At 36.4% G+C, this 13,283-nt stretch overlaps 1 protein-coding gene across 1 annotated transcript in view; it reads right to left on the bottom strand.

Annotated features, from left to right (window-relative positions):
* The window catches only part of SEPSECS (Sep (O-phosphoserine) tRNA:Sec (selenocysteine) tRNA synthase), a 34,167-nt gene extending 22,820 nt beyond the window's left edge, over positions 1–11,347 (bottom strand). Inside the window, exons 1-6 of the mRNA XM_047719029.1 lie at positions 11,137–11,347; positions 10,172–10,326; positions 7,732–7,850; positions 7,242–7,400; positions 4,061–4,214; positions 1,046–1,148 (exon numbers count right to left, since the gene is read on the bottom strand). Of these exons, the coding sequence (XP_047574985.1) occupies positions 1,046–1,148; positions 4,061–4,214; positions 7,242–7,400; positions 7,732–7,850; positions 10,172–10,326; positions 11,137–11,250 (804 nt within the window). The 5' untranslated portion in view covers positions 11,251–11,347. The remainder of the gene's footprint in view (positions 1–1,045; positions 1,149–4,060; positions 4,215–7,241; positions 7,401–7,731; positions 7,851–10,171; positions 10,327–11,136) is intronic.
* Between the last annotated feature and the right edge of the window lie 1,936 nt (positions 11,348–13,283).

Below are 13,283 nucleotides of genomic sequence, written 5' to 3' on the forward strand. Positions count from 1 at the left end.
TCTCAGCGTTGTGGGATGCAGCCCTGTGTCGGGAGGAATCTGCTAGAGATTCTCTCTCCCTCTCGCTCTGCTCCTAACCCCCAAATGCGCACTCTCTCTCTCTCTCTCTCTCTCTCTCTCACTAAAATAAATAAATAAATCTTAAAAAAAAAAAAAAAAAAAAAAAAAAAAAGACTCTATGGGGCGCCTGGGTGGCTCAGTCTGTTAAGCGTCTTGTTCGGCTCATGTCCTGATCCCAGGGTCCAGGGAGGGAGGGCTGAGTTGGGCTCCCTGCTCAATGGGGAGTCTGCTTCTCCCTCTCTCTCTGTCCTCCCCAGCTCGTGTTCTTTCTCTCTCTCTTTCCCTCAAAATAACTAACTAAATAAATTTTTTGACAGAGAGAGATCACAAGCAGGCAGAGAGGCAGGCAGAGAGAGAGGAGGAAGCAGGCTCCCTGCTGAGCAGAGAGCCCGACGCGGGGCTCGATCCCAGGACCCTGAGATCATGACCTGAGCCGAAGGCAGCGGCTTAACCCACTGAGCCACCCAGGGGCCCCTAACTAAATAAATTTTTTAAAAAAGAATCTAAAACAGATGACTAGAATCTGGTTGATCCTTAAAATAACAAAATCATAACTTTTTTTTAAACCTGCCAACTTCATAGTTATACACTCAAATGTTTACAAATGAAGCCATTTCCACCCTAGGATAATAAGTTATAGTGATTCCTTAAATACGGAATAAATCATCAACATAGTTTTAAAAATACAATAACCCAGTATATTAGAAAAGCAACAATACTGGTAATGAAACAATCTCAGAAAGTTAAAAAAAAAATAAGCTACTAAGTAGTTCTATGTTGGTCCTGACCAAAGCTATCAGTCTAATGATCAGCAAAGAAGAGTCACTTTTACCATATGGATATTAGATGCCAATTTCTAATGCTCCATGAAGGTGAGGATACCACAGTCGATTTTACTATATTAAGTAGTAAGAAAAACGAAGGAATAATCTTGTAATATATGAAAATCATTTTTTCCCGACATTATCTTTCTAAACTCTCTTACCTGCTGGATGAGGTGCATACACTTTGAAGACTGCACTCCGTATGCATTGTTGACTATATGTGGGATGCCATAATTAGCACAGATCACAGCCAGTTCTTCTACTCTACAAACATAAATATTCAACAGAAAGACATATTCCTACTGTGCTTTTATAAATTACAGTGTGAAAACTTCTTTAATTCAATAGTTATTCTTAATGTACACCAGAAAAAAAATGGGAAAACTGAAATTTCTACAGTGGTATTTTAGCATTTTCAGCAGCAGGCACTTTAGGATAAACCTAAAAAAGCTTTTAAATTAATATTACCAATAAGTGAGAAAACAGGTATTTATCAAAATCTGTACGGATGGTAGCTTTTAAATCACTTTTAAGATTTCCCATATAAAAAATAAAAGCAGATTATAATGACCCCTTCACAAGGTGGTATGTTCATTTTTAAATGCTTTTGGTTGCTTATCATACTAAAGCTAATAGCTGCAAAATAATTAGCATGTCTTGAAATCTCAGGAAATCTTACATTTAACATCTCGTAAAGTAAAAAATACATTTTCAAGTAGACTTTAATGTATTAAAAAATACAGAACATTAAATGTTTCAGTACCAAAATAACATTTTCCAACAACTTGCAAACTAAAGGATCTTTTAAATAGCTGCTGGTTTTAAATTCACTCTTACTTTTTCATTTGACGCTCCTTATATTAAAACAATTTGAGAGTCTAACTCTATGCAAAGTAAGGTAATAAATTTCAATTAGAGTGTAATAAATGATGTTCCCTTGCAAAACCAAATACTACTTATGACTGAGGCCATTTCTAATAGAAATGTCTTCACATGCTATGAAGCTAAAACTAAATCCTATGATTTAATAAAATTAAATTTTTTTTTAAAAAATGTTCTTTCTACAATACAAAGAATTTGGAAGCAAAGCATTTTTACTCAATAAAAGTTCTTTCCCATAAGGATGTATTTCAAATATATATTATATGGTTTTATCATTTATTTTTACAAAATACATTTTCTTTTTTAGATGTTTATTAATATGTTCTTAAAGTACAGACAGGAATGACATTATTCTGTTCTTCTGTCAGAGGTTTTCAGTTTACTATTTCCTTAAGGTATTATGAATTAAAAAGTCATTTTATCATTCATTTTCATAAACCTCACAAACTGACAGAGGAACCTTTCTATTACTCAAATTAATCAAATGTTGTTTTTAAAAAACAGAACTTTTCTGGGTACAAACAAGTATTTTCTTCATAAAAGTCACTTTTGTATGTTTGTGTTCTAATAAAAGCATTCCTTAATAATAAAGCTCCTTTAAAGTATGATACTATAACATAAAGTACTATTTTAAGAAGGAAAAAAAAATCACTTGTGAATTATTTTAAATATTCAGAATTGATCAAATCTGCTAGTATTTAGGGGGTGCATTAAGGTATTTAATGAAAGGCAAGGAGACAAAAAATATCCTCCATGTGGATCAAACTGTATTGTAACTTAGTGGCCAATTTAAGATGTCTGTCAGATAGAAGAAATGATATGCCTTTTTTTACATTTCCTTTGACTGATCTGGTCCCACAATATTCTGTCCAATTAACTGATAAAGACCATATATATATATATATATATATATATATATACATATATATATATATATTCCTATTCAAATTAAGACTATAAAGGAATAAGCTTAATGTAAAGAAATCAAAATATATTTTAAATTTAATAAAATCAGACATTCAAACATATTAATAACTGTGCATCACTATTTTCCTAAAGTTTACTCTTGTCAGAAACATTCATTAGATAACAGAACTAAAAAGTGGCATTTAAGAATTTGCTGATAAAAAACTTTTGTGGTTTATTTCCAAAGGAGAGAACAATGTAAAATACTTAACTCTATACCAAGTATACTGTAAACATCTAAAAAAAATCAAAATGAAACAAAACTAACCTCAAGCATAAACTATCACAAATACCCATGTGCTATTTTTGGAAATGTGACTTATTTCTATCACATGAAAATTTTTCTAGATAGGAAAATCATCAATGAAGAATGAATAGTGATGTTTATTTGATATTTCAATGCAAATTTAAAAACTGATTGGTAAGTAATGCATAAACAAGTAAAGCATATGCAATATAATCTTAAAATAGAATTCAGAGTCCCATATTAAACAAGGTAAATTTTCAAGAGCATGGTCTTAACATGTCTCTTAAAACATGCCTATAAAATAATAAATAGTAACATACATTCATTAATGCCAAATTGTGTGATTCCATGAATTAAATAAAACTAAAGTATAATTTGATCTTAAAAAATAGACCAAAGTCAATATAGTTTTTAAAATTACCAGCACTTCTGTTCAAAATGTTAAAATGAAACAAAGAGTTGCTGTCAAAACTAGAAATCTGTATTACTATACCCAAGCCTATTACATTTTCAGAATTAAATCTGTGGACATCCTTTATAAAAGTATGCTTTTATTTTCTTAAATATATGCATTCTTCTCAAAATGCAGAGACATCCACTGTGTACACTTAAGTGTACATGTGAGTTAATCTTGTAATTAAAAAATTCAAAAGGCAATAAATAATCCTAAAATTTCCTATTCAAAAAATCTGTTAATACTAATAGTTCTTATATAGGAAAACTAACTGTAAGATCAAAGAGATAGAGATAGCAATGAAAACAAGTAAATCCAACATTATGCTTAGAAGCTTCTACTAAATAATGAGGAAAAGATGCAAAGAGATCAGAAACAGAAAAAAGCAAGAACACAGAGATGTTCTGTGTCTACACAGGTGATAAAGAGATCTCCACTTGGTATTAGTTGTTTTTCCTTCTTCTATATCAAATTTTTATCTTCCCAAACCACCAAGCTTTTTCTCTGCTAGTCCATTTACCTATTTACTGCCCAATGTTACTTAAGCATCTTTGAGAATCAGCATATCTGCATTTTATTTAAAAGACCCAATGAAAACCTAAAGAACAATATTTGCAAATGATTTACCTATCAGGACCCCTTGGAGCAAAACAGGATGTAGTGGAATGAACACACAGAATGGAATCAGGCCCAAGTTCCTGGACTTTAGACTCCACTGCTTTCAGGTCTGTGCGCAGCTCGTCACCTTCTAAAACATTCTCTATCACCACAGGCTCAAAACCTAACCAAGCCAATCAGAAATCAAAAATGTTAGATAAACTAAAATAAGGGAAGATCCTGGAACTCTAGGAAGCAGTGCTATTCCACACAAGAACTCTAAATCCCATCAGTCAACCCTCCCTGAATAATAGAGACATGGCTTGATACTGTTAGGACTCAAAAGCAGGCCAAAATAATGTGAAGGACTAGTAGACCACAAATAGGACCACAAATTTATTTAACACTTAGATAGGACTACAAAGATTAATTCTGGGAAGGAAAACAAATGTCAAATAAATACCTATAAAAGCAATAACACAGTCATTGATGACAAAAAGGATCATTTGGCACAATTCAACTTCAGACCCCAGAAAAGTAAATCTACTCATTCTCTGGCAACATTTCACTTTTTTAAAAAAGATTTTATTTATTTATTTAATTGACAGAGAGAGAGACAGCAAGAGATAGGGAACAGAGCAGAGGGAGTGGGAGAGGGAGAAGCAGGCTTCCCGCAGAGCAGGGAGCCCAATGTGGGGCTCAATCCCAGGACCCTGGCACCATGACCTGAGCGGAAGACAGACACCTAATTGATTGAGCCATCCAGGCACCCCTGGCAACATTTCATTTTTAAGTTCACTTTATTTCAGAGATGGACAAGAATAACAATACATTCAAGTACTAAAACAAATCACAATCACCAATTTAATATTTTACTCCTAAAGAAAAAGTAATGAACTTTAGTAGTTTACTGACCACTGACCTATCCCACAGTTTCACAAAGGCCTTCTACAATTTAAATATAAAAACTATTTCTCAATTTTCAATTGAATTAGTACACTTAATTAGCATATGATCAAAGGTCGCACCAAATAATAACTGTGTAATCTTGCATGGTGAACATTTAGGTATCCATAAACTTCAAGAGTTGTATGTGCAATATATACACCAAACACTGCACAGAGCACTTAGATAACCTAATATTTTGTAATGCTACTAAGTATTTAGGGTGTAAGTAAAATCTAAGTGGTCAGAGTCTTACAAACTGGATAGAAAATAAACTTGGGAGATTTTACACATCAAGTTATTATGTAGTCACATCTTCAGTATTCCTAAATAGCAAATCTACAGCAGGCTGGACTTATGCACTTAGGGGCTCTAAGAGACTTAGAAACCATTTACCTCAACTCACTCATTTCAAAGATAAGGGAGCCAAAGTTCAGGAAAATTTAGTGGGCTTCCCCAAGGTCACACAGCAAATTAAAGCACAGTTATAAGCAAGTAGTTTTCTTCTGTGCTTCATAATCCATATCAAGTTGTCTGCATTCTATCTATAGAAATATAAAAACCTGGCCACTGTAAAATCATCAATTCAATTATACTGGCTCAGAGATGTCCGGGTTTTATATCTATACCTTCATAGCTTTCAAAACAAACAAAACTTAAATAAGTAGTGCTTCCTAATGACAGCTTATTTTCTATTATTTTTCAAATTCTCTCGACCCAACCCTATTTTTGCCTTCAAACATTTAAAATGCAAGCTTTTTTGGAGGATACAACTATCTGGCTTCCTAAGAATATATCCTAAGAAAGGATAAACTGTACATTGTAATACAAATCCTAATATCTTTCGGAAAAGTTTCCCATTTTTCAATATGGCAACCTTTCCCATAAGTTTGGTAATTAGTTCTTTGGTTAACAGGATGTAAGTAAACAGACTTGACAACTTCATACTACTTAACATAAATCAGTGTATCTTTTTATCAATTTCTGCTATATGTCCTTACTATGAATCCCTTTAAATGGATTTCTTTAGGATTATTTATGCAGTTTAATTATAGGCCAATATAGTTTACTTCCTACAACAGACTGAGGCTATTCAAAATTAACCTTAAGTTCCCAAATTCACCTTGACTTAAGTAAGCTAAGTACTAAAATACCAACGTAAAGTTTTTGCCTCACCTATACGTAATGATGCCTGGATCCTTACACTTGCGTTTATGGTAATAATTTATATGTATCCCATTTATGTATCTACACCCACCATTCCTGAAGCCCCTTAGTACCTTTATGCTCCAGGGATTACTGCTGGGTATTTCAAATGTCATCCTGCTCAATGCTCAAAACAAGGTTGTGAGACAGATAATCATATTCCCATTTCAAAGAATAGGGATATATGATACAGACATTCCACTTTGGAGTATAGACCCTAACGAATTCAAAGCAGGGACTCGAACAGGTATACTTGCACCCACGTTTACTCAGCATTATTCACAAGAGCCAAAAGGTGAAAGCAATCCAGGTATTAATCAACGAATGAATGAATGAACAAAATGTAAGATATAAATATACACAGAGGAGTATTACTCTTAGAAAAGGAAAGAAATTCTGATACATGCTACAACACGGATGAACTTTAAAGATATTGTGCTATATGAAATTAGCCCAGTCTCAAAAGGACAAATACACTATATTCCACTTATATGAAGGACCCAGAGTAGTCAAATTCATGGACACACAAAGTAGAACGGTGAATTCTAGGAACTGGAAGTAGCAGGGAAGGAGGAGTTATTGTTTAATTGGGAGAGATCCAATTTAAGAGGATGGAAAAGTTCTGGAGATGGTGTTACATAATGATTGCACAACACTGTGAATGTATTTAATGTCATAGAATCTTAGCCTTAAAAATGATTAAAATTGGGGCACCTGGGTGGCTCAGTTGATTAAGCATCTGCCTTAGGCTCAGGTCATGATCTCAAGGTCCTGGGATGGAGATGCCACTGGGCTCCTTGCTAAGCAGGGAATCTGCTTCTCCCTCTCCCTCTGCCTCTACTCCCCCCCTGCTCGTGCTTGCACTTGCTCTCTCTCTCAAATGAATGAAATATTGTAAAAAATAAATAATCAAATTAAAATGATTAAACCAGTAAATCTTATTATGTATATTTTATTACAATAAAAAGGAAGAATAAGAACACATTTAGTTTCTTTTTCATTCAATCACCTCTAAAAGGGTGAATTTTCTACGTTATGCGTGTCACTTTTTTTCTTTTACCTGCAGTGATCATGGATTTAAAGCAGGACTTCTGGTCTATTCTCGGCCATATAATATACTTTGCTTTTGGTCTTTTATGTCGTAATGTTAAGAAACACAAGGTTAGACTCATACCAGTTGCCATGGGAACTACAAAGCAGTTGGTCACTGTAGGGACACCTACAAATAAGAAGTAAAGGAGAAATTAGTTATTTCACTAAAAAACCAGCATCCTTCTTGCAGAAATGATATAATTCTTCAATCAAATAGTAAGAGTTATAGACAGTGCTTCCTCTGTACTTGACCTCAGGAAGCTCACTGCCAAATTCATCCTCCAGGCTTATGGCTCTGATTTTCTATTTTTTCCTAACGGATTTTTAAAAATATGTATGTCTTTATGTCTTTTCAAGAGCCCTTCAGGACCTGTTTGGAAAGAGGCATTAACTAAAGATATTAAGCAAAGGTGGGTGTGGCTGGTCAGCCAAAATATTATGATTAATATAGTACATACCAGCCAACTTTAAGATGTCCAGGACCAAAGAATTGGTAATTTTGTTCAAAAGGCTAGAACCTGCAGCTTTTGGTTGCACAGCAGAAATATCACCCGATCGTCCAATTCCGTGAATGAACCTAAGCAAAAAATGGGCCAACAACTGGACAAAAATATTCAGTGTTCTAAGTAATTCACTGTATAAGTATACAGATACATAATAATAAAAAAAACACTAGAGGCAACAGTTGACTATTGCAGATATATTTCATGAACTATTAAAAATGTGAAAATATCCTAGTTAAACTGAAATCTATTATATTGCAGTAGCTAGTCTCCAAAGATGGCCACCATCAATTCCTCTTCTCTCTATGCACACACACTTCTGTCAACACCAAGAAATGGAATCAAATTCCTCTCCACTTGAATCTGAATTGGCCTTAGTGACTTGGTTGGCCAGGAAGCATCTAGCGGAAGTGATGCTCTGGAATTTCTGATCTAGGTCAAAGAAGACCTAAAGCTTCACCTGGCCTCTGGAAGGGCCTGCTCTTGCGGGAGCTCCCTCCTATAACCCAGATGCCATGCTGGGAGAGGCCCATGCCAGGTGTGAAGGCCATCTGAGCTCCCAGCTGTCTAAGTCAGTCAACCTGGATAAATTGCCCCAGTTGACCTAATAACTAAACTCTCAGGCAACTTCTGACTACAACTGCATGAGAGACTGGAAGCAATAATCATACTGCTGAGCCCAGTTAACTTACCACAGAACTGTGAAAGACAATAAATTACTGTTTTAAGCCACTAAATTTTCAGGTGGTTTGTTAGCAGCAATAGAAAACCAGAATATATATGACATTAGATTCTCTTCTTTCTTTCATTTCCTTAACCAGAGAAGTGGACTAAGTTCCAATGGGGATGAGCTGCTATTTCAAATATAGCCTTAATTTAAAAAATACTACAGGTCACCCTTGGCGGGGTGGGGGGTGGTTAGGGGTGCCTGACAGTCAAAAATCTATGTATAACTTTGATTCCCCCAAAACTTAATTACTAATAGCCTACTATTGACTGGAAGCCTTACCAGTAACATAAACAGTCAATTAGCACATATTTTGTATGTTATATGTATAGTACAGTGTTTTCTTACCATAAAACAAGTTAAAGAAAATGTTAAGAAGATCATAAGGAAGAGCAAATACATTTACAATATTGTCCTGCATTCATTGAAAAAAATCCACATGAACTGCACAGTTCAAACCCATATTATTCAAGGGTCAACTGTATACACTCCTTGAAAAATCAGTGTGCAAATCCACTCATTTTAAATTAGATGAAATTATACACATGAAAGATACATCTGAGTATTTTTCAAAATCAAAAATGTTTGTACTACCTGTAGTAATATCAGAAATTCATCACACTGGGATTATCACAGAACACTGGTGTCTGTGAAACATACTGAAACATAATGTACAAAGCATTTTTTAACAAATATTATAAATCGTTATCAGCCCATTTTTTTTTTTTTAAGATTTTATTTATTTATTTATTTGACAGAGAGAGATCACAAGTAGACGGAGAGGCAGGCAGAGAGAGAGAGAGAGGGAAGCAGGCTTCTTGCTGAGCAGAGAGCCCGATGTGGGACTCGATCCCAGGACCCTGAGATCATGACCTGAGCCGAAGGCAGCGGCTTAACCCACTGAGCCACCCAGGCGCCCGTTATCAGCCCATTTTAACCACGAATTTTTCAGCCAAGTTACAGATCATTATCATTAGTTCTGACTGCAATGGTTTTGATTGAAATAAAATTCTACTATGTTCAGAAAAATTTCACCACTGAAAATTTCAAGACAGGAGTTTTTAAAAGTTTACCTATATTTCACAGAAAAGTGGAAGAAGAGAGAAATGATCATATTTGGAAACACTACCAATTAAATGGTTAGCAGAATTGACGAAAAGCTTCCTAAAATATTGCAAAAGGAAAGTGACTTAATAATCTAAAGTTTAGCATACCATTCCTACATCTACTGCAACAAAGCAAGCTATTTATAAAATAGGATTCGGTTTAGATACTGACGAACATTTTAAAGTTCTACCTACATATCATTCTCTAAAGAACCGTGCAATACCGGAAAAGAAATATGGCAAACTATCAACAACCTTAACATAGTTTAAACTCTTAAAACCAAACAGATTTGTTATGTTAAATGCATAGGCAGTATTCTTAAACACCCAGAACGTGACAGGATAACTAGAACCTTCTCCCAACTGTCTTGAAAAGCAACTACTCACACAAACTGTTTCCATCTCCCTGTTGCATCTGGTTTATATGTCCATTTGAATAGGGAAGAAGTAGGTCACCAATAGATGTTTTATAATTTAACATTAGTATTAACACCATTGTTTTTAACCAAAAAAAAAAAAAAAAGAAAGAAAGAAAGAAAGGTTTTCTACTTTAAAAATATACCTGTAATGACGCCGAGCAACTAAGGCAGATGCCACTCTCCCTTCCCTTTCTCCCACACCACAATTGCCCAGGAAATTGTTGCTATCCATGATTGCAAGTTCATGTAAAAAAAGTTCAAGTGTACTTTCATCCCAACCATCCTCTGGACACTTGCCCTGGAAAAAAATAGAAAAGCTTATATTTCAGAAAATCATCCCCTAGAACTGTACTTCAATGAATTTTTTAAACTTTGCAGTGTGTATTTTGCCATGCTTCTTGCTTTCTAAACTTAGGACATAAATTCAGCACAAAGAAGAAACCTCGAAGAGGCAAAACATTTGTTACACGGCATTACAATTATCTACAGATTCCCAGAAGGGATAATAAATGAATACGATGACATTTACTCAGGTTTAAAGTTACAGTAAGTTAAGGTAACTGAAAACAAATAAATTGTATCTTCAATGAGGATTCTTCAAACCAGACTGCTAAGACTAGGTCTTGTCAAACTTGAGTGAAATTAAAATTCGGATTACTGGCAGGAACGAGACCCGTGAGGTTCTGCAGCAGTTTTTGGTTCGAGTTACTGTGTCCTGGTTTACAAACACAAAGCACTCCCCCAGTCCTTGGGATAGTCAAAGAGAGAAGGTGCGAACTTTGCCCTCTTCGCAAACAAAACAGTAAAGCAACTGGGACTTCCCCTCACTTCACATCCCCAAGTTAGGAAAAAACAGAGGACTCAAAATCCGGACTCCCACAAGCTCCCTTAACTACACGCTCTGGGTTTTGCTGGTTTATGGTGAGGCTGAGAATTTGCTGAGAGCAGCAAGTCAGCCCAGCGCACGGCAAGCTGCGAGACACTCCGGGCACAGGTCTCAACCAACAAACGGGTGCGGGTTGGCAGTACGCGGGACTAAAGGGGCGCTGGGCGGAGCCAGAGGCTCTGGGGGGCGCGGCAGCTGGGGAGTGACCCGACAGCTCGGTACCTTCTCCAGAAGCAGCCTTATGAGGTGCTCATGCGAGCGGCGGGCCTCACAGCCCTGCCGCACATAAGCCGGCGACACCAGCCGCTCGCCCGCCGCGAAGCTCTCGCGGTTCATTTTGTTGGTGGCGACAGTGATCAGCAAACACTCGACACACGCCGTACACACTAACTGAACCAGGATGCAACTCGCCGCCCGGACGGTACGGCAAGGCCTTGGGACAAAAATCTTGTCTCGTTTACGCACATGCGCAAACTGCCCTAGTTTGTGCGCCAGAAACCGTGGATTTGAGCATGCGCAGGGCTGTCCGTGCGTAAAGTGACTTTCGGAGAGTATCCCTGAGACCCACTTGGAGGAAGACTTCTGCCCTTGTGCAGGGAGGCTGAGGAGAGTAAGGGGGAACGGAACTGTCTGGGCTTCTCTGGAGAAAAGCTTCCGTAGCTTGCTCTGCGTTCCAGCCCTGTTGAAGGGTGAGATTTGTGCAGTCTGTGCTTCAGTCTTACTTACACCGTGTTTCTCATATTCCACAACCTTTCCTCCTTACTTTCGTAGGTCTCCGTATTTGCCATTGCCTGACAGCTCGCTGTGAAATAGCAGTGCCTCTGCAATAGAGAATTTTTACCCCCAACACTAATCACCCACCACCTGATTTTACTTTTTTCTTGTACACCCCACGACCACACACCAATGGATGTAAATTTTCTAAAGGTACAGATTTGGTTTTCGTTGCTATACCCCCAAGCACCTAGAACAGTGCCCAGAATACAGTAGGGGCTAAAAACAAACAAACAAACAAACAAACATATTGATGAATTGCTTTGACCTTCAACAACCTAGCGCTCGATATGGGAGATACAGAAATGAAAAGGTAGGATCCCTGCCTTCAGTTTCCTTGCACTGGTCTCCTTAGGTGAGCCTACAGTAATTCCTGACATTGCTCTTGTTCAGTGGTGTGCTAGAGTCCACTCGAACTGGTTCCAGTTCTGCTTTCCAAGAGCTGATTGTTAAATGTTCAGTAATTTTATGGGCTGGTTTTTAAATATGGCTGTTTTTTAACAATAGATTATGTAAGTTTACAGTAAAGTTAACTATATGAAAAGCAAACGTGATAACTACACAAACTTGTCACTTCCTACCTACTTTTTCTACATTTTACTGTTATCTGTGCTTTTGAGATTATTTACATCTCTTGTATCTGGACAGTGGAAATAGGACATGATGGTGTACTGCTGCACATCTCTTTTCAACTCCCTTTTAATGGCATCGTATTGTAAGCTTGAAATTGGCCATGGTGGGAGTATTTATATAATAAATACTCAACAAATGCTGCAAATGAGGCTTTGACTTTCCTGCCACTCCCCCCAGGAATTAATTGTTTAACAAGTACCAACTCACTGCTGTTCCTACTAATTGTTCCCAGGGTATCGATACCCACCATTTGTCAGCCTGGCACTTGTCAAACTGCATTTCAGTCGTTAATTTTCTGTTTTCCTCAACTAGACTGCGAGCCCCTGTTTGACAAGGCAATATTTGATATCTGTGTTCAAAGCACAGAACTAAACACATAATAGATATTTGACAAATTTTTATTGAATGATAGACCATTGAGAACTTTGTGAAATTATGCAGAAAGATAAAACACAAAAATAATGAGAATTTAGCTTATTTTTTAAAGTAAGCATCAGCCTTTAAACTTTTGAAGTGATGAGTTCTTATTCCCAAAATATAACTCTTGTTGCAATTTCTCCTTTGGGAAAGCCTTCAAAACTGATTTGTCGATCACAAGCAAATGTGCAAAAATCACAAGAGCCATCTCATTACTGAGTGGATACACTAGGTTTCTCAGCCAGCAGTTTCTCTCACCTTAGTTTCTGGTCTTAATTTGGGAAAAAATGTTTGTCTCTACAAACTAAATCCATAATCAAGCTCTGCTTTCATAGAAGTTATTTTAAAAAATACAAGCTCTGGAGGCAGTTGCAAAAGAAGTGTTCCGAAATTATTTTCATCCATTCTCTCACCCAATGTGCACTTATTGAGCATCTAATATTTTTAATAGGACAACATAAGAATAATTTCATTGCCCTTTCAAGACATAACATAGTTAAAAATAGATCCAACATTCATAGATCTGAACTTTGCTTGTGTTGCTG

This window comes from Lutra lutra, chromosome 2 (assembly GCF_902655055.1).
Source record: "Lutra lutra chromosome 2, mLutLut1.2, whole genome shotgun sequence".
NCBI lineage: Eukaryota > Metazoa > Chordata > Mammalia > Carnivora > Mustelidae > Lutra > Lutra lutra.